General features: G+C 34.4%; 1 protein-coding gene across 1 annotated transcript in view; it reads left to right on the forward strand.

The window, feature by feature from the left end:
- Positions 1-1,779: 1,779 nt before the first annotated feature.
- LOC121432164 overlaps positions 1,780-23,888 on the forward strand; it is a 59,983-nt gene continuing 37,874 nt past the window's right edge. Inside the window, exons 1-4 of the mRNA XM_041630019.1 lie at positions 1,780-2,232; positions 21,336-21,415; positions 22,225-22,347; positions 23,194-23,571. Of these exons, the coding sequence (XP_041485953.1) occupies positions 21,343-21,415; positions 22,225-22,347; positions 23,194-23,571 (574 nt within the window). The 5' untranslated portion in view covers positions 1,780-2,232; positions 21,336-21,342. The remainder of the gene's footprint in view (positions 2,233-21,335; positions 21,416-22,224; positions 22,348-23,193; positions 23,572-23,888) is intronic.

The raw sequence follows: 23,888 nt of genomic DNA on the forward strand, positions 1-23,888 counted from the left end.
TCATTCATTCTTTTTCTTTCTTTCTTTCTTTCTTTCTTTCTTCATTTCTTTCTTTCTTTCTTTCATGCGTTTCATTCTTTCTTTATTTCATTATTTTCTTTTTGTTTCTTTCTTACTTTCTTACTTACATTCTTTCTTTCTTTTCTTTACAAGTATGGAATGAATCACGCCCCATCTCTAAAAATAGATACATTTGTGGAGTATCCTTTAAACCCAAGAGTTTAGAACCGTTAACCCTATTTTTGTAATGCAACATTGTACATCATTATTATCTAGCATAAGCAGAATAATCAGCCATTTTTACTGGCCAGATGCGTTTGAAAAGAAATCACTACATTTCTAGCAAACCCCTTTATGATTGAACAATGATTTAATATTCATGTCAGTTGGTGTCTTTTTATTATTCGTTTTGGACCAAATGCACGGGACCATTTGTCAACCCTCTAACATCTTTCGTTTTCTCCCCCATTCCAAGATCCTGTACTCTTTCTTTAACTCACACTCTTCCCGCTACGAACCCTTCATTAATTAAGCAACTGGGAAATTGAGCATTGGCATTTGGAGGGTTAATCGATCCCATTATGTTAAGGTGTCGGACAAATGTTATTGGACCCTACGCCCAATTAGAAATGAAAAGATGCTTCCATTGGATGTATTGTCTACCAAGTTGACGTCAAGTGTTTTCTTTAACACCGATGACTCTCTGACTTAATAAACATAACACGTCAGCTCTAGGGGGAGGTGTCCGTCCCTTTTCTAAAATCGTCCATCTCTTCTGAAGAAGTCTGAAGTGGAAAGTTAACCCAAATATAGATTAAGTTTGAATAGAAGTTACAAGCACGCGAAATTAAATTTCGATTGAGGATAAGTACAGATTCTCTCTTTTTCTTTTTGTAGAGAGATGGCCATTAATGATACAACATTTATCAGTTCTATGACGTAATAACAGGAGGACTCTTTCAATTTGAGCATTACTAGCAAAAATAAAACATCGTCACTTATATTCTAGAAAATGTATAAGTATTTGGGGGGCTGGAAAATATATAGGCCTACGCTGTAGATTCGGTCATTGACGACGATGAAAATCTAACTTCAAGAAATTCTGATGCACTAGCTGAAGGTAGAATAGATCCGGAGACAAACTCAAAGCAGACTTCAATTTTATTTTTATTTATCATAAGTTTAACAGATAGTGATTTAATGATTATGATAAAGTATTAACAATAATGATTATGATGATATAATGATAATAAAGTCATATTTTACCCATAATATAATGTTATTATAATGATAATGTTCAGATTTATAATGGAAATCACCATCATGTTCATCTTTAAAATAAACATTAAAACATCAATTTCACGAAACGCTTGTCCTAAACATCTGAAGTCTTTTATTGTTTAAAGGAGAATCATGAAGCATTTTTATACGTCATCCTTGTTTTGTCTGTTCCGCATTTGTGTGTATTTTAATGGGAAATAACGAATGTAATTAGTAATCATAATTATACATAGACCTATGCTATGCAGAGAGAAAAAAGCGTCAAGGAGTGGTAGGGTAAGAGTGTGTGTGAGAGAGAGAGAGAGAATACTAAACAAAAATGCAAGAAGCTAAGGCAATATGAAAATAAAGTGTCGTCAAACAATTTTCTTTTGTGCTCGATTAAAAATGAGTGGGTTGGGCATTGTTTGGCGACAGCTCCATTTTTCTCTCCTTTCATCATTTCTCTCTCTCTCTCTTAGCTCCTACCCACTTTTTACCAGCATTCGGTATACACACATCAAGCTAAGCAATGCTTGTATTCATATCCCAATGCATGCAAACACTGAATTGTTAGCCAGCCGTCTCGCTCCACTGAAGGAAAAAGTTTGAGGATAACAATAAAAAAAGTTAAGTTTCCCCATAATAAAAGCGGTGAAACAGGTTGGACTTGCTGTGTGCGTTGAGTATTTCTTAACAGCTGATAGAAGTAGGGACCAAAAGTAGGGTTTGGAAGGAGTGTCTAGTGACGTCTCGTCAATGGTTTCGATTACCAATTGGTCCGGGCCAGGGAACTGTTACAGCTTATGAAATGTGACGGCCCATTTCTGGATTAACACAGTTCTTTTTACCTCATTTGTAAAACACCTTTTGGAATAGGTCGCAGACCTGTTAACAAATTGATTTCACCTATCTTGCCAGGAACACCGCCTCCGTAACAATTACTAGGATTTGGTGCTGCAAAACACAGCGGTGAGCTTTTTGACGGATTCTTAATCCCTTCTAGTTGTTTATGATAAATTTGAGTGATTTTTCAGAAGTCTGAAGAAATTGACGGATATTAAGACGTCGGATCTCATCTCCAGCATGGGCGTGTTTGGCGTGAGATCGGATAAGCTAATCTAATCCCTTTAAAAACTTGAAATCAAATTGCAATATCACTTTGGAGGGACAGTCGTTCCCCATCAGTCTCCTCAAGAATTACACTAAAAATATAAGGTAAGTAACGATTATGAGTAATTCAAAGTTATCATAAATTGTGTTATTGACATTAAATTCACTCTATTTTATGCGCTAAATTACTATTCTTATATAACAACTTGTTTTTGCCAGTGACTTTAACTTTATTCTGGATCTCATTTCATTTTGCATGTCTTGTTCTTCATATCAACATATCATAGCAATGTGATACGCACACCCAGGGGAGGAACAAGAATTTTCGAAAAGGGGGGCGGCACATATTCCCAAGGAAAACTTGACAAGCCCCCCCCCCGAAAGGTCCTCATGTGTGTGTGAACGACATATTGGCATCAAGAAATATATGCTGTGACAATCAATGGGGGGGGCACACTTGTGTAAGAACTGCATATTTACATTATTTTTTTTTATTTCGGCTCTCAAAGGGGTGGGGGGGGACGGGCTGGATGTACACCATGGATCCCCCACTGCGCACACCTGACGAATGTGAACACAAATATTTTCGCAAAGAATGAAAACGGAAGCCCATGTACGCTTCTTGAACTGCTTACGTAAGAGTATGGGGGCATACTATAGAAAGCCATCGCTGCCACAATTCGTATTGCTATACGTATACTCAATACGTACAGGCATTTTTACTATACGTACAGAAATTGTCAAATCACGTGTCCTGCTATGGTAATTAACGCTAAGGGTTTAAAGCCAGAAGTATGACAGGAAACATAATGATACATTTTTATCATATATATACCATTATATAATTACTATCATTACTTTTGATATCATTATCATAATCATCATCGTCAACATCGTCATCATCATCACCATGAATATTATTATTATTATTACTACTATTATTATTATCATTCTTATTATTATCATTATTATCATTATTATTATTTAGTAGTAGTAGTAGTAGTTTTATTATCATCATCATCATTATAATCTATCATTCGTTTTACTTCTACTATTACTAATAACATTCTTTTATCAATATATCATCAATATCATTATTAGCTTTTATTGGCAAATCATAGAACAAACAAAACAGATCTACTAAAATTGAATGAGAAAAAAGCCCAGTGAATATATACATGTAGGTCGACATGTTTCGCAAAGGTATTGTCATATTACATTATTCAAATGATTATTCCATGTACAACAGAAATAAAAAGCTTTCATTTAAATCCTACATTTGTATAACCTCACGCGTGAATAAGAGAATGCAAGTATTTCACGTGCACCTTCATAACATAGGGAGTAACATGTTGATATTTAGTTCCTTTTTCATGCGCTGACATTTATACAATGTATTTAAATGCTGAAACCTTGTACAACTTTAGCATACTATAACTGTTATGACCTTGCCGACATGATTAACACTAAAAAAGGTCTTCCCTCGGGGGAAAATTGAATGCTATTGTGATGTATTGTTGATATTTGACAAAAGATTAAGGGGGAAAAATTCTCCATTGCATGGATTAATCTGATATTTCTACATGCATGTATTTTACATGTGTGGGTATGTATTGCATACGCCACAACTGGGCGTTGTGGCGTGGGGAAGTTTCGCATTGATGCAGAGGTTCGAGGTTCGAGCCCTGGTAACGTCTTTCGGATGGTGACGTTAAAGGTCGGTCCCAGACGTAAATAATCATATCTGATTGATACACGTCTGACAAAACTCAAATACACACATAATAAAGGGTTGGATGATATTTTTTAGAAGAAAACAGAGATCTTTAAGCAGATATTTTATAAGGCTATATCATTTGAAATTAATTTACAGAACAATGTGAAGACAACTCTATACTCTGAACACATATACACAGCGGGTGTATACAGCATTTTCAGCATTTTAACAGTAAGATTCCACACTTGTGTTTTTTTGTTCTCGTTTTTTTTGCAGGATTTTCTGCATTTATTGGAATAATATACAAAACAGATTTACAACGCTTAAGACATAATCATAATAAAACATAAAGTACAAGTGACCAATCTTATATGTAGTTACTGGAGAAAGACATAAATACAATAATATATATATATGAAGCCCTATGGGCGAAAATTTGATCAACTTTTCTATCTACGGTTGTTTTTATTCACATTGTATTTTGCTTTATACTACCACAACCGACGCAGGACCTTCATTTTTATTCTTATATATATATATATATATATATATATATATATATATATATATATATATATATATATATATATATATATATATATATATATATGTAATGAGTAAAATGCAGAGGCAAACTATATATGCTTGAAACATGGTGTGTTGATCCACACTGTGGCTTTCCAGAAGTAATATAGGATCTTGATGGAATCTGACCTCTTTTGGTGGCAAAGATCGCAGTCTGTAAATATGAATTGTCCCGTTGCCACACCTGAACGCATCCTCATTCAATCTCTCATTATGCTTGTTTAAATCCCTCAAATAATTATTGTGCCATATTCCCATGGTTTGTAAGTTGTATGCGGATTTGTCACAAGTGACTATTACAGTAAATATCCTCTGATTTTTTTTCCTCTCTTTATTGACTGACACTATTGACGATTAGAAGACACTATTTACACGGGTGCTATTCTTCTCTCAATTTAATTTTGTAGTACTATTAAAGGGATGGTCTGAAGATATTCATATCTTAATAAATAGAGTAGAATTCACTGAGCAAAGTGCCGAGAATTTTTCATCAAAATCGGATAATAAATAATAAAGTTATTGAAGTTTACAGTTTAGCAGTATTTTGTGAAAACAGTCGTCATGAATATTTATTAGGTGGGCTGATGATGTCACATCCCCACTTTTCGTTTTTCTTATGTTATTACATAAAATCATATTTTTTCATTATTTCATACTTGTATGAATAATATGTCTCCCTTGTAATGAAATAAGTTGCAGCAATAAATATCTAATGCACTAAATCAGTTGTCAATCCATTTTTTCTAGTTCTTCGAGGAAAAAAATTGAATAAACCTAGCTTCATATAATAAAATACAAAAGAACAAGTGGGGATGTGACATCATCAGCCCACCTAATGAATATTCATGATGACTGTTTTAAAAAAATATTGCTAAACTTTAAAATTCAATAACTTTGTCATTTGTTATCCGATTTTGATGAAATTTTCTGCATTTTGCTCAGTGAATTCTACTATATTTATTAAGCTGTAAATACTTTCAGCCTGGACCATCCCTTTAAGGCAAAGTCTTCCCATTAGTCCTAGTGTCCACGAGGCCGAGGATTACGTTTGTCTGTATCAAAGTTATTTCCTGCTTACTGCTTTTCCTAATCTTATAAACCTTTCTTTTGGTTCCAAAACAATACCCCGAATGTATATAGTTGACTTTTACGCAGTGGTTATTAAGAATACGGTGATTTCTGGAATGTATTTCAGTTTGCGTTGAAGATTAATCTAAGTGGAAAATTTGTATTATGTATATTAGACTGACAAACGTACGTACGTAACATTCGGCCTCGTGGACCATTGGCTTACTTCGTTGACCATCCCTTTTCGTCCTAGCTGTGAGCTTCCATACCATATTAGTTTTTCAGAGTGACTTTCATGGTCATGTGAGAGAAGGAAAAGTAGTTTTTTAGCAGAACACAAAGAAACGAGGTCGTATTTAACAACAATAAAAATGGGTGTAGATCAAGAGGAATGCGGGGAGGGGCAGTATTTTTTTTCCATTCACCATGTCCTCGTTTTATTCAAATGCTATCCTGAAATCATGAGTCAAGTAACATATACTACTACTGCTGGTGCTGATATACTACTACTACTACTACTACTACTACTACTACTACTACTACTACTACTACTATACTACTACTACTACTGCTACTACTACTACTACTACTACTACTACTACTACTACTACTACTACTACTACTACTACTACTACTACTACTACTACTACTACTACTACTACTACTACTACTATGAAGGAGGATGAACGTTGTAATGGATTTTAAAACCGAACCTTGTTATTAAAAACGATAGTCTATTCACTTTCCCATTTGATCACGCTACAATACTGTTGGTAATTATTCACTATCATAACCCTATCCATGATGGCTTGACCTGAGTAAAGAAAAAAAATATGGGCGGTCCCCCAAAAGAACAATATTACTCGTATTTAAATGATATAACAATTCATATCAAATAATATTCCCGTTGAATGTTTACTTTAGTCCCGATGCGAAAATGATTAGTGAGAGCTAGGCCGATAGTTGTGTCATTTCTGTGTTTGATTTGTGCACGATCGAATGGTTTTGAATGAGAAAAATATTTAACAGGTGAATACTGCATGATTTCGATAACATTATTGTGATAATTCACTTGCTGACTGTATCGTAAAGCATGTTCACCATTATACGTACTTGTGATTACATTGAATATATCAATCGTTTCACTCTACATGTATAACCTTTTGCGCTGCTCTGTTGCAATTATTATCCAATGCTTACATCATTGCAACTATTCGAGGTACTTTCTTCCGATATTTTAAACTGATTTCCATTCACCATTTCTATGCTGTTGTTGTAAATAATGTTTGCACTGGCAAGCTTATAGCTCTTGAAACATCATTATCTTACTTTAAATAGAAATTGTTTACCAACATTGTGTTAGAAACAGCACCTACAACTTTAACAACAAATTCGCGTTGAGGCGTAGTAGTAGTAGTAGTACATGTAGTAGTAGTAGTAGTAGTAGTAGTAGTAGTAGTAGTAGTAGTAGTAGAAGTAGTAGTTAGTAATCGAAGTAGTAGTTAGTAGTAGTACTAGTAGTAGTAGTAATAGTAGTAGTAGTAGTAGTAGTAGTAGTAGTAATAGTAGTAGTAGAAGGAGTAGTAGTAGTAGTAGTAGTAGTAATAGCAGTAGTACACTACACTACACTACAAATCTGACACATCCGAGAATGAATAAGAAATGGTAAGCCAGGCTTCTCGTGTAACAACAACAACAACTACTACTACTACTACTACTACTACTACTACTACTTTTATAATGATCAAGATCAACAGTATTATAATTGTTATCATCATAATCATTATTATCATATAGACATCTACATTATTATACTAACTCTTGATTGATTATCTTGTTGATTTTGACTACAAATTGCACAATGTGGACAGTGATCAGATGCTTTCAAAACACATGTAAAAGAAACCTAAAAATTGATACAATTTTTTGTTCACGCAAATGGCGGTCTTACAGTAAAAGTCTGTAGGCCTATATATGTAGGGGATTGGTAAGCCTAAATTGTGAATTCTCTGTTTCTTCTTCACACTCTATCGTTTATCAACATTTCAAAATTGAACTCTCGATTTGTTAAAATGTCCATATTATACCTCTGATTTATGACTATAAATCTGTAATGTTCTATAAACTTGTAAACCGATGCGGGAAATGATCAATGTCATTACGTTTGTGTCACGATTAGTATGTCACTTTTGTCACGCTTGATTATTTGTATGGCATCGAATAAAATACAATTTTATCGTAATTTATCAGATTAACAAAATATCAGAGATAATGATGGAGAAATGGAGAGGGGGAGAGAGAGAGGGGGGGGGGGAGAGAGAGAGTGTGTGTGTGTGTGTGTGTGTATGTAAAGCTATGTTGAAGCTTGATTTGAAATGGGATGCAATGATAATACTTTTAGGTTGATTTCTGTTTTCCTGCAAATCATTTATATAGCCATTTAATATTAATTATTATCAAAATACATAGAGGGTTGGGGACTTTCTTTTTTCAGATATAAAAGTATAATTTTATGGAGTTTCATTCCGTCCTTATTTGCTTCAGTTCTTGGTAAATATATATGTACTTTTTTGCATATCCTTGTTGATATGAAATGAAGATTTGTATTTTTTTTTATTTATCTGCAGTTTATGTAATTCATTTGAATGAAATCCTAATAAAAACATGTTGAAAAAAAGTGTATGGTAGGGAAGGAGAAGGGGGGGGGAGGTCTTAAGAACTTTGAAAATAAGGAAATTAAAAATACTTGTAAATCTTTGATTGTTAAAAGAGGAATCCAACCCTAATAGAAATTCTAACATTTTTTAAATTATTATTTTTAACCGAGCAAAAAGATAATAAGATTTTTATGGTTTCTCATAACTGAGTATAGGTCGGTAAGACTAATGGAAGCTTTGTCCCAGCCTAATAGTATATCAATAAACTTAAGTGTCAAGTTTGAGATACAGTTAAGACAACAAACTTCCCAAACTTTCATCATCTATTTTTTTCTTCACAAATCGTTTTGTTACCAAAGTTGAATTGCCCAAATAGCTTATTAATGGGTACGGTCAGGTTTGGCCCTGTTAGCATTTCCACACCTTCGCCCAAAATATCAGAGACTTAAGGAAACAGCGAGAAAACATTCCCAATAATGAATATTATAGGATACGGAAAACCCATTCACTGGAATACTCCTTCTGCGCATGCACAGACGCTACAAAATTCAATTCAATCTTTATTTCGCAAAATAGGATAAAAATACAAAGAAACATCAAATAATGTGATTAGATAATAAAATACATTGATTGATTGATTGATAACGAATTTATTCATTCCAAAATTTTAATAAAGTTACAAAGTAAAGCAATATATAATATAACATTTTGAAATGAAATAGGAACCTTCTGGAAAGCAAAGCTTGTTATCGAAGGTTTCCTTCGATAACATTGCGTGGCTTTCCATGAAGGTTATCAGAAACCTGTAAGGCTGGATCGCCAAAACATAGTAAAAAGACAACAATATTAATAAAAAAGAAAAACCAGAATATCATATCATTGTAGTAAATACAATGAAGGAAAAGGGACAGAAAAAAACCCCAAAGAATACAAAAAGACACGAATCAAATTCTCCCATCTTGGAAGTTTTCATGTCATGATTTGATTCTGGGAACGGAGCGTGATGTGCAATCCAAGTTTATCTGTGTATGTAGGTAATTTAAACTTTGATTGGGCGTGCACGTTTTATTGCTCACAGTTCCGTTGTCATTTATATCAAGGATTGGTTGATTCATGGAATATTGTATTGTACATATTCAACTTGTGTGTCATATACTGTGTTAATCATTCAATTATGTATTGTTGAAAAATATATATTATAGTGATGTCAATAAAGGAACCCTGTGGACGACAAATACTTGAAAATGGTTAAAAAATATCAATCAGTCCAATAATTTGCAAATATACCTGAAGCAAACAATAATCTACCTAATATAAAACAAGAATTATAATACCCTACATTATCTACAATACTAAAAACCAACTGTACAAAATGTGTGATTTTTACTGATACTGTTCTCGAGTAGATTCCAGTTTTAGGTGCTTCTTTAATGCAATCTTAGATTGAGGAAAAATTTTAACTGCTTTGACTTGATTAGGAAGAGCATTCACAAATTGGATGCCATTGAAATAAAAAGTGTTCCCTATGTCCCTCACGTTTTGGTAATACAAAATTAAAATTACTATTTCGAGTATCGTACCTATGAATATTTGATACAAGGGTGAAATTATTTGCTATGTAATGATCTAATGTATCCCAATATAATATCTTATACACGTAGTGTAATATTAATTGTTTAGATCTTTGATCTATATGAAGTTATCCTGCCTTTTCAAGTTCATTACATCCGACATGTGCTCTTGGCCCTAAAACATTTATGTATCTTATTTCGATACTTCATTTGGTAAAGTCCTATGCATGAACCAAAGTCAATTGCATAATATGAGGACACTGCAGTTATGGCATCGTTGATCGAGGACCAAAGATATCATTGAACGTCATATCGGATTATGAGCATCACTTCAATTCGCTCACACTCCTCAATTGTTACATCATATACCGGTAAAGCCAATATTTGAAAAGGTGTCAACTTCAACTTGTTCAATATTAAGGCTTAAATCAAAGCTTAAATACCCAGACTAAACATCAATGTGAGAACTGAAAGCGCATTGACCGCGAGCTAAACTGATTATGCACGCATTTCGCCCCTTGAATCTGTGTAAGATCAAGATTTTGAAGAGCTTTCTTCATGTTTCACACTTCAGTTTAGTCTTCGTCGGAACGGTCGGAACACCTTCCTTTGTATTTTAGTCATACCTGAGGTATGAGTTTCTGACACCTTCTCCTATTGTCAGGTTCTTCTCGACAAGAGAAGATGGAAGACGGAGGTCAAGAAACACCAACAATCCTGTTCGCTCCTGTCTGGTTTCACGAGTTTGTTCCATTTTTGTTGGGAGAGCTACAAGCTGTCTAACAATAGCAAATGTTTTCCCAAGCCATTGCTGCTGTATCCCTGAACTTGTGATATGGTGCCAGCGTGCCCAGGAGTTTGACACCCTCTAAACGGTAGAAAGTGGAGAAATTTCAACATTTTGTTTTTCTTGTTGCATTTTCATTTTTAATATAATTCTTACCATGCTGAATTTGCCAACTTGTACCCCATAATGTACATACAAAAAAGTATGTCTGGCACGCTAAGCAGTGGTGATACAGGAAAAAGAAACTATTGTGGTAACTACCATGGTAACAATACTCAATAGCCAATCAGAATCAAGAATTTAATGTAAGTTACCACTGAATGAAAAAAAAGTTAAGTAACCTTATTGCAACACGGACCGGTATATGCCAAGGCAAATAAGGGGGGGGGGGAGAAGTGTGTGTAGTGAGGCTGGTGGTGGGGGGGGGGGTAGTAGACAAGAAAACAGTCGAACATTTTACAAATCATAATTCTGGTTCTGGTTTGATAGGCAATTGAGGGGGTGGGTATATTCTTTGGACCCCTTCGAAATGTTCCTATCTAATTTGGAAAATTTTGTAATTCCAAGGAGATAGAGGTGATATTTCCTTGGTAATTCTAATTGTATGAACTTTTCACTGCTCGTATATTGCCAAGGTGAAATCTGAGTAATTAAAATATACAATCGTCCACTATAGCTGTAGAATGATTGCTTTTTTTATGGTACAATACCTATAATTTCATATCTTATATATTCAAATAAATATTTTTATCTGATGTATCTTAGTAATCTAGTAACTTGCGCTGCATGGTGAAGACTGAATCTTATATCATTTATATGATGGTGGTTCATATTTCGATTAGTCTTCAACAGGGCTGTTTGGTGAGTGTTAGAGGATGGGAAATAAAAATAAAGAATCAAGAAAGAAAGTTTGTGAGGGAGTGAGTGAGTGGGTGCGCGGTATGCACGTGTGTGCAAGTCGATGTGCAAGCGTGTATTTTTGGATCTGTGAATGTGTGTTTATGTTCCCGAGGGTGGGGATTTCTGTGTGTGAGGAAGGAATAAAATCTTAATTAAAGGACAAGTCAACCCCAACAAAAAGTTTATTCGAATGAAAAGAGAAAAATCCAACAAGCATATCACTGAAAGTTTCATTAAAATCGGATGTAAAATAACAAAGTTATGACATTTTAAAGTTTCGCTTATTTCACACAAAACAGTAATATTCACATCCTTGTCAGAATGCAAATGAGGAGACTGATGACATCACTCACTCACTATTTATTTTGTATTTTGTTATATGAAATGTGAAATATTCCAATTTTCCACCTGTTGTCCTGCGAAACAACGATTAATTCCTGAATTAGCATTATTTAATACTATATGGTTACATCAAGTTGGTCTTTATTGTCAATTCTGTAAAAAATGAAATATTGTATAATTCAAACAATAAAAAAAACAAAAGAAATAGTGAGTGAGGGACATCATCGACTGTGTCATTTGCATGTCACTGAGTTGTGCATATGACTGTTTTGTGGAAAGTAAGCGAAATTTTAAAATGTCCTAACTTTCTTATTATACATCCGATTTTGATGAAATTTTCATCATAATGCCTTTTTCTCTTTATTTATTCAAATCAACATTTTCTGGGGTAGACTTGACCTTTAAAAGGTGGGTGTACTTGATTATGCGCGTGTGGGTTTGGATGTGTGAGTTCGTCTTGAATAATTAAGAGAGGGAGGGAAGATGTGTGCTATCATCATGTTTAATGCATTCTCGGTTAAACCATACCATTTTTAACCATAATACATCTTACATTATCCCCCAAATATTTGTATGAATCATTTCGTTTTTTTGAAAAATCTCTTTCCTTTTATTCTATTCTTTAAAATGGAAGAAGGTATGTGAATGTTTAAAGTTGCGTAATTGTTATGATGCACTGTATCATGGTGGTGCCCCACCCACAAGTTTTTTAAATGAAAACTTCTAGGGGCTCCCAATCCCATGTTTTTATCTAATTTATATATACCTGTATTTTTATGATTGATTGATTGAAAAAAAATTGAATTGAATTGAAATAATTGTAATGTGTGGTACAAAATCATTTTGCAATGTCATCATCAGCACAAAACAATGGTAATCCTCATAGATATTTATTTTTTCATACCGAGCTTCCACATTCCCACATTGTCCGTTAACTGTACACTTGATATCCATATCTTAACATGATTTCCAGGGCTATGTGTTATCTATATTAGCTATAATAATGAAGAGCGACAATAAGTAATATTTCAAAACGAATACATTGTATGGAATTTCTAACATGAATGACTTGGGTAGATATAACCGCAAGAATTTCTAAAAGATCCCTTGGAAACAATACCGATATTATTGCAGCAATACCACAACCAACCAAGTTTATGAGTTTAATTTTCCTTAATGACAATGTTAATGCATGTCTGCAAATTCCACATGTTCGTCAAGGATATTGTCTACAAGTGTTTTTATTTCCCCAATCTACACTATTTGTACAACTGATTCTTTCAAGTCATTTCCAGTCATTTACACAAACAGACAGATTGAGCAAGTGTTCCAATCCACCGAGCTTCATCCACATTCAATCGCCTGAAGTTGTTTAAAAAGCCCTTCTAAAGCCGGTTCGCATTTTTCACTTATTTATTTTAATCAGCGACTCGTGAAATAGCTCGCAATAGAACCATTTTGACAGTGAATATACAGACTGATCCAGAATGCACACTTAAGTCCATAGTGTTATAAGCTAGGAAGATGTGAAAGTTGAATGATTTGTTTGGAAACAGCATTTCTTTGGGGTCGCTTAACTTTGCAGAGAGGCCTTTCTTCAAAACATTGTGAATAGGATTCCTGGTTAAGTTATCATGTCATGTCTAAAATCAAACAAATTGTTTGAAAATAATATGCGTCTTAAAATATCCACTTAATTACAATTCAAGGTTGCAACATAAAGACATTGATAGGCCTATTCATAGAAAGGAAACTACACAATTTTAACTATATCTGCTAAGAATAGTGTGACAGTATATATGGGGTACCTCAATGGCGTTAGCAGACAGGGAAAGACATCTGAAGGAAATTACTACTACTTCTTCTTCTACTACTACAACTACTACTACTACTACTACTACTACAACAACCACTACTACTACTACTACTACTACTACTACTACTACTACTACTACTACTACTACTACTACTACTACTACTACTACTACTACAACAACAACTACTACTACTACTACTACTACTACTACTACTACTACTACTACTACTACTACTACTACTACTACTACTACTACTACTACTACTACTACTACTACTACTACTACTACTACTACTGTTAAGTACTACTACTGCTACTACTTCTACTACTACTACTTCTACTACTACTACTACTACTACTACTACTACTACTACTACTACTACTACTACTACTACTACTATTACTTCTACTACTGCCACTACTACTACTACTACTACCATACTACGAATACTCCTACTATCGCTACTACTGCTACTACTACTACTGCTTCTTCTACTACTACTACTACTACTACTGCTGCTGCTGCTGCTGCTGCTACTACTACTACTACTACTACTACTACTACTACTACTACTATACTACTACTACTACTACTACTACCTACTACGAATACTCCTACTATCGCTACTACTGCTACTACTAATTCTACTTCTATACTACTACTACTAATACTAATACTAATAGTGCTAAACTATTACTACTACTTCTACCTCCACAGATACCTCTGATAATAATACTGATAATAATGCCGGTGGTGGTGGCGGTGGTGGTGATGGTGGTGCATGATGATGATGATGATAGTAGTATTAACGATGATGATGAAAATGATAATAATGATGATGATGATAATAATAACAGCAATTTACTTAATACAATGTTTCTAAGCGCTGCATACTAGCAAGGCTACCATGATCGGGCACTGAAGCATTCAAGATTTTTTTCTTTTACCCGGAACCCATAGACTAACCCCTGAGTGGAGAGTGGCAAATGTTGAAATAAGTCTTGCCAAAGGTTTTGAGTGCAATGTCGTTAGTAGTCAAAAAATTGATGTATAGTTCCTTGTGGAACTCCACCTTTAAGAAAAAGGTTTCGACTGATATTGCAAGGAGACTGTTTCGTAGACGCTTAGCGTTGTAGAAAATACAATGTTTTATAAAAAAAAAGGCACTAGTGCAACGATCTGGTTAACTTTAAGTATTCTGAGAAATAGTGTGTAAAGACATCCAGAATATAAAAGAGGACGAAATATGAGGGAGAGGGAGTGGGCGTATAAGAAGGAAAATATATTACACAAAAGACAAGCTTTCCTAAGCAAAGTAATAATGCAGTCCCCTGGAATTTACTTCTACGTTTGGTTTGAGTTTTCAAATTATGTGTATCCTCTTTCATTATGAGTTCTCAAGTGGAAAACTAGCCAGACCAATACACCAATGGCTTCGAATGGGGCTTAACTCTAGACTACGTAAATACACAGTTAATAGAAATGGTAATAACCCACAATTTAGAGTTTCAATGTTTTGGTAACATCCCACTATTGTGTTTTAAATCTCACTTTTCAACATCTAAATGCAACTTGTTTTGTTGTTCAACCCAAAGTAAGGTGTTTATCGATAAACAATGATATTGTAAGCTTTCGATTGCGTGGACAAATAATCTTCTTGTGAAGGATGCGGGAAGTTACAAATATATGTTAAAACACGGACTTTATGCTGCAATAGAGGAATAAAAGGAAAATAGTGGAGAAAGAGGGAGAGGGAGAGATAGATGGGGGCCTGGGGCAGACAAAATATCTAACGGACACAGACGCCATCGGAAGTGTTCTCATACCCAATTGTATATTTGAGCATCTCAAAAATACACCGTGACCATAAGATGACGTAATGGACATTATTATTGTTTGCACAAAAAAATATGAAAATGAATAACTATAGTGACGTTTACTGGAAATAAAAAAAAATTATACCCTAAATTGTAGAAGTAAACAGAGAATCCAGTCATGCCAGTAGATTTGAGCATAAACAGTGGAAAACATAATAAGTTTCGCAGTTTGATATCCTGGTGCTTTACTTTACTAAAACAAGGCAAACCTTGTAACCTTAAGACGTTGATAACACCATGCATTTAGAGTGATCCATTCAGACGACTGTCTAGCAGGTCGTATGTAAAGCGACCCCTCCCCCGACGCCCATTCTAAAAAATTTGAAGATGAGTCTCCACCGCAGTAACCTCTCCCCAGAGTCCCCACATACGGGAAGAAAACTTCTTCAGTACAGAACATGCAAATAGAACACAAAAAACCGAGAGGATACCATATTATTACCCCCAATTCATGCCCATTAAATTAGGAAATTACCGGCCCTTTCTTGCGCTTGAATAGATACCACCCATGTATGGATAGATGAATACGACAGATGATACCCTAATTGTAACGGGTAAGGGGCGTCAGTGCCCTGTCTTACAAAGAGTTACAATTGATATAATCAATCGTAACTCTATGGAAATCCATCAGTGTCATACATTTTTCTACAGGAACTTTGCACAATTGTCATTTGTAAACAGAGAGAAGCACAGTGAATTATTTAAGAAAACAATGAATGCATGAATATACATCATAGCTAGAAAATATTTTGAACAAACACGCATAATAGATGTTGACATTGCTGGCCGTTCATAGTTGCGATTGATCAGATCAATTGCAACTCTTTAGGTGTATGCGCGTGGTTGTGGAATATAAATGCTTCTATAACTAGCCGGTCAGCCTCCCTCACTTCACGCTCTTTTTCAGAAAGCTGTTGAATTTATTAGTATTGTGTGACTTTTTGTCGCTGATATGAGCTATGTAAAGCGCTATGAAATTTTCAAAGGACAATAGAATTAAATGTTACAAAAATATTCTAGCTCTAGCGATATCTTGTTCATGAGGCATGTTGGCTCTATTTCAAGGGCGACCAAATGAGCCAAAGCCCTCGTTCATATTCTTCAGTCAAATGTGTGCAATATTATGCAGCCTTTGCCCTCTCCTATCACGATCATGACAATGAACCAAATTCTCTTCTTGGACCTGTTCAAACACCGACATTGAACGCTGTGTTTGATTATAACATGCATTAATACTACTATTTATATTGACACGTTCAGTGTTAAATAGAAGGTAAAAAATTAAGTCGATTTTACTGCGGTGTCCGTTTGACCATTTTTAAACGGCGCCGTGTTTCAGACACCCCTCCTTCAGCGTATAAGGTACATTGAAAGACTACTTCTGTGTACAGTTTTTTGTGGAGATTCTTTCAATTGAATATAAAAGAGGGTTGACTTGTCTCTTATAGGATGATTGGCCGAGTGATAAATGTAAATAAATAGTTTCTTATTATTATGAGCCATGAATAGGAATAAATTCTAACGAGTGTGCGCCTTGTGCTTTGTTCACGAAGCAAGTGTACAGTCACACTACGAAACCTGACCTCCAGACCGATCAAAGCTATTACGTTATTCCAAATGACATACCATCGATCGGTTTTGAGACGGTCTCATTGATGTGACTAAGGCAAGAATGTCGATTTTTCGTTTTCATCTCTTCGTTGGTAAGTTTGAACCGGCATTTTCTTGATATTCTTTCCAGGGGTCGTTGTAGTTTAACCCTAAACGCCTACCTTTTCAGGAGTGAAGTTCAAGTTTATTTCTTCAAAACCAAACATCATATTATAATCAAAATAAATATACATAGAGTACATCAACACGTATCAATTAGATTATAGCACAGACGAATCGGTTTTAGGACCCCCTTTAAAAGCAAGGCTTAATTGTGAGCGGGGCCCTGGAATATTTAACATGATTAATATTATAAAATATAAATTTATAAAATACAAAAAAAGAGAAAAGGAATTTATATAATCAGGTTAAGATGCTAAACTAGAATGGAAAACTATTTAATTTACACACATTATAATGTGCATGTGTGGGTGGATGTGGGTGTGTATATATTCAATTCAATTTTATTTATTTCATTTTCAACAGAACAAAGTAAGGTCAAAATAATTACATAAAGACAAAATAAAATTGAATATATATAAATTGAATATACATATACACACACCCACATCCACCCGCACATGCACATACTAAAATTAATGAATAGGTCATGAACTTAAATTTTTTTAAAGTACTAAAATACATAGTGAAAAAAAATAATCATAATCTTTCAAGAAAGTAAGTTTTGGATAACCTTTATTAAAAACATTACAAGAGTTTTACTATTTTTTTTTATTCAACAGGTAAACTGTTCCATTCTTTAATGCAAGTCAAGGAATGACATTTTTCTCGCCAAACGCTGACGAACAAGATCACTTTGACGTGTATTATAATGATCTATTTCTGAGTTCTGAAGATTTTTTTTTTCAATGTAAATTATTGAGGCATTGATTGTAGTTTGAACATGAACAATATACAATTGAATGACACAGGTTCACTTAGTGGTAGCATTTGGAGAAAAACATCAATTAATCAAAGGATAAAATCTGTGTGAATTAATATGGGAAAATATTTCAATAAGATTAGAAGATAGTTACATTTTAACATTCGTAAGGATAAATGTGGAAAACCCCAATTGAGATATATCGATTATATTCTCTTTTGGTACAGTTCTCAATTTTTGTTAAATTCTGACTGTTTTGACCTAAATCTTGTTGTTGCAATCGTTAGTTTAATCTTTAAGTATTGATCTGTAAGATCTGGCTGTATTGAGATGAAGAGAAAAGAAGAAGTGGTATATTATTTTCAATTATATGTAGTAATTGGAATTCTGCTTATTATATTTTTGAAGGTTAGTCCCAATAATCCCTATAGTTACCATCAAATAACCTACGAAACAGAACAGGCCTACGGATAGAAAATGTAATAATTTCAAGGTCTGAGTGCACATAAAATATGACTTCCTCAATCTAAATATATCATGGAGTACATGACACCAAAAAACAAAAAATAGGTCAAGTTGATTTAGTTAAATGAAGGCATAAAGAAACTTTCAAATAGTAATGTCATGTGTGGGTTACATATAAATATAACCTTGGTTGTTATGAAAGCACTTGGCCACAACACTCCAGCATCTAAAGAATTATGATGTAGTTTGCGCATGCGCATTCACTTGGTTCCGTCTTAAAAAGAGTTGTGATTGATCTTATCAAACTCAACTATATGGAAATCCGACAATGTCATAAATTTTCCTACAGTAAATTTTGCCAATATACTTTTGTATACAAAGGGGAACACACTGAATTGTCAAGAAAACAGTGAATGCATGAATATACATACATTATCTAGAAAACATTTTGAACGAACTTGCATTTTGAATGTTGGCACTCTTGGCTTTCCATAGTTGTGGTTGATCGGATCAATTGCAACTCTTTGTAACACAGGACCCTGATATCAACCATTCTATGTGACATTGAGAAATGATATTTTCCTTTTGAATAAAGTGCGTGGCGTGTAATTCATATCCAAGCAAAATGTCGAGAAAGGTCAATTTGGACAATAGGACCAACCACTCAATATTATTCTTTGACAGAGTGTCTCTATTTTGTCACCGAACTCGTCTTTTCTGCACGTTCCTTGACAGTTCGACTGTAAAGTTTTTACAAAAAAGAAACCATTCGTAGTCTGGCATATTCAGTCTTAATTACATTTTTTTTATTACGATTTTGAAATAATGCCACACAAATCCTTTCAACATGTAAGGAGTTCTTTCAAACAAAAGCCCTTAAAAAAGAAACCACACTGAATTATCACTTGTACTTTTATGACCGTTTGCAAGTGCTATATTATGCCACTTTTCTGGCAATAATCGACAAGGAACTTTTCACAGACTAATTTTATTTTAAAAGGCAGGGTGTTTCAAACATCTACAAGGAACCAGAGTGATTTCGAAAAATCTAACTCGAAGAAAATAGACCAGTTGGGTCAATAACGCGCTTACAAGCAGACACTGGCTGCACACCCAGGTATAAGGAATTACTCTGGAATTATGGAACACTGTCTTCAACTTGGAAAATAAATTGATTCAACACGTATATGCTTTATTTTTTAACATTTCATGGTAAGTTAGGCACTTGTATATGGCGTTTAGAACATAATTCACATAATTATAGAGACTAAATTCTACCCATGTACGTTCACTTTATTGCCGCCATTATTTTAAACCAGTATATCAGTTCATGAATACTAATTGGCACATTATGTTGATACTCGTCCGTGTAGTTTGATCATACACCTGAACCCTGTTCCATAAATTTTAACGATCTTTGTACTGATTTTGTACGATTGATCATACACTATAATCAATTCAATCATATGTAGAAATCAGACTTACGACGAATCGCTAAACTTTATGTTAGGGGCCAGGGGCCATACTGGGGTATTCTTATTGGGGAGAGGCGACCGAAAGATGAGGTCATTTATCATGTTTCTTTCTCGTTGATGGAATGAAGAGGTATCGTGGAGTAATGCAACCTAGATATCTCTTCTTTTTTTTCTTTCTTCGTTCTCCTCTTTTTTTTCCTACTTGAAATTCATCATAATCACTTATTCGCTTATTTCTTATGATTATTACTTTAACCATTATCATTATCGTTATTATCATGTTGCTTAAAGGGGAATGAAACATTTGGAATAAGTAGGCTTGTGTCGAAGCAGAAAAATCAAAGAATAAGAACAAAGAAAGTTTGACCAAAATCGGACCAATAATGAGAAAGTTATGAGCATTTGAATATTGCATTTACTAATGCTATGGAGATGTGTGATGTCACTGATGAACAACTTTCCCTTTGATGGACTATAAAATACCCTCAAATTGTCTCTTTCTGGTTTTTCTTGTGGTGATACAAGTCCTTCCATGAACACCTCCCGTTTTATCCGACATTTACCGTAGTAACAGTGCTTCTCAACCAATCAGAATCAATGAAATTTGTCTAAATCTGACAACTTGTCGGACAAAAATGTTTTAGCACCAGCTAATGAGGAGAGTCTTTTAACAGAAACTTGATTTCTTTTGATAATCCCCAGGCATTAGCCGGTGTTTTTCCTCTTTTTTTATTTGATATATTGTGTATTGGGTGTTGTATGATGATTATTTTCAATGTAATGAATTCGACTATTGTTATGAGTATGTGCACATGGAAATGAAATAAAATAAAAATAAATAAATGAAACGCTCGCCAAAATTTGTATTTAATAATCCCCTTTTTTGTTAAAAAGGGGGATATTTATGTTTTTTAAGACGCTTTTTTAAAATAAGAAAACTAGGTGATACTATCCAACATTCATACAGGAAATCAGATTGTATAAAGTTTACACAGATTGTTGATAAATTTTATTTATATTGTGTAACTAACATCCACCCAATTCAATGCATAAACCAATCACTGGAAAATATCTAGACATCTATGTATACATAATCAAAATAGCTTTTAAAAACTGATCAAAATTAATTTCATCCTATTTTATTCTTTTATGCATTTTCTTTCAACAGAAACACGATGGACCATCTGGTGCGACTTCTTTCTGTTCTTGGCGTTCTTTTAGCATGTGTTACACTGATACATGCGCAAGGTAGGTGCATGGTCAAACATTAAAATGAATCTACAAACTAACTAGTCAAGGTGACTAAATTGATAGTCAGCTTGGTGGTGTAGTAAGTGCATTTTGTAACTGATATGTCTCGTCATATCTAACAGTATTCAAATAATTTGTTCTTACCAAATATTATTATGACTAATTAACAGTCGCATCCATCTGAGCTAGTTTTGTTTTTAACATTGTATGCCTTGACGATAAATTTCTGCTATATGATTTAGAAGAATTTAATTTGAATTATGTAAAATTTCAATAATGAACATGTCAGCGACCAAGGGAAAAGTTATCAGCATCCTTCTCCTCCTCATCATCACTATCATCATTATCATCATTATTATCACCATCATCATCATCATCATCTCCATCACGGTCGTCATCATCATCATCATCATCGTCATCCTCCTCCTCCTCCTCATCATTATCACCACCACCACCACCATCATCATCATCATCATCATCACCATCTTCATCATCATCATCATCGTCATCCTCCTCCTCCTCATCATTATCACCCCCACCATCATCATCACCATCTTCATCATCATCATCATCATCATCGTCATCCTCCTCCTCCTCCTCTTCCTCCTCCTCAACATCATCACCACCATCATCATCATCATCACCGTCATCATCATCAACCTCATCATCATCCTCATCATTCTCATCATCGTCACCATCACCATTGTTTGATACCAGCAAACCTCCAATAACGAAAATAACCGGTGACGTTTCCCTTGTCATAATAGTTAAAATTACCGAAACTATCTTTATTCATTCCTTTTTAGCAGCATGTCAAAACAACCCGTGCAATAATGGAGCACAATGCCAAGAAGCTATCCTGGATCCCGGATACGTATGCCTGTGTTCGGTAGAGTGGATTGGTAGACATTGTGATCAAAACGCGGAACGTATGTAATCATTAATATATATATATTGTTTTATCACTTTTGGATGTTGCATTGATGCCTATATCTTGTGTTAGCCTAACGTCAAATCGGTGTTGTTTTAACACCTCTCTGGTGTTTTCCGGTATAGAAACAAGGTGTTAAATTAACACCGGAGTTCTTGCAGTGCATGATTCATCGTTTTGCATCAAATCAATATTGCCAAAACAATGTGTCCTGCTCTGATTGTTTTATCATTGATTTGATTAAAAAAAAAATTATTATTTGTGTCTGTGAATAAAGTGATGTAATACACCAAGTGGTTTTTATCTTAACTAAGATATCAATTGAGAGGAAAAGACGAGAGTAAATGGTGGTTGATTTGAGATTGCATCTGCCAGCTGAAAAAAAGCTGGATTTTGTCAGGAACAAACTATATTTTACTATCAAAATATACATTATGATTATCATATTCAGTTGTACTGCCATATGATAGCCTATATACCTGTAAACTGTACTCAATTTAGCCTTTCGGCTACGAATGTGCAATAATAATTAAACCTTTTCAATTTCAATTTCATCCATCATTAATAAGGGGACCATTTTTATCTATTTTTCATGGTAAAAATGAAGGTGTGGTAGTTTGCGACAAAAACTGACTATTTTGCATAATTATGCTCCTTTTGTTCTTCTACACTCTTTGTAATTTTTTCTTTGAATTGAAAATGAATCATTAAGGTGACCACAGCCCCGGTATGGGAGAATTTCTTATTAATTATCTCGTTACAATAAATGTTACTGACTGATAAAAATGTTACATTCGACATGATTTATCATGCATTTTGATATGACACTTTTATCTCATTTTAGAATACTTTAGACTTATCCACTCGAAGTACGAGTTTAGCCCATGCAGTCGGGTGTTCTTCGGCACTTCTGGTGTCATAACCTCTCCGAATTGGCCGAGTGAGGCGGGGACAAACGAAGCGTGCGCGTACTCTGTGAGGATACCAACAGCTACGACCATCACCTTGACTGTGCACTATTTTAATAGTGAACCTCATAAGGACGCGCTCTACTACACTGCTGGTCCAGATTTTGATATACTTGACATTGACAGAGAGTTCAACGGCAATAATACTAATCAACTCGGAGTTATACAGGCGATTGGGGTCAACCAAGTGACTCTGTTGTGGGAATCCGATCATAACATACTAAGCAAAGGGTTCAACATATCCTACGGCATCCGTAAGTATAAGTTACATTTATTGAATACTATCTATATCTATCCATTCATTTTATGCCTGTTTTTATGCTTTTCTTCATTTCAATATTGATAATTTTGTAAATTTGTTACGGAGTGGAGAGTGATTCCAATTAAAAAAAACCTCCCACCGTCCCTCGTGCACGAAACTTTTCATAATTTATCAAACTGCTGATTGGACTAAAGTTTCCAACGCGGCTTAAGCACTGAGCATGCGCAGAAAAGCTACGTGCGCGCGCATGCTGAAAAATCTCTAAAATCTGAACATCGCAATTTAGTAGGCTGCTGCGTGTGGGTCGTG

The sequence above is a fragment of the Lytechinus variegatus genome, chromosome 18 (assembly GCF_018143015.1).
Source record: "Lytechinus variegatus isolate NC3 chromosome 18, Lvar_3.0, whole genome shotgun sequence".
Lineage (NCBI taxonomy): Eukaryota > Metazoa > Echinodermata > Echinoidea > Temnopleuroida > Toxopneustidae > Lytechinus > Lytechinus variegatus.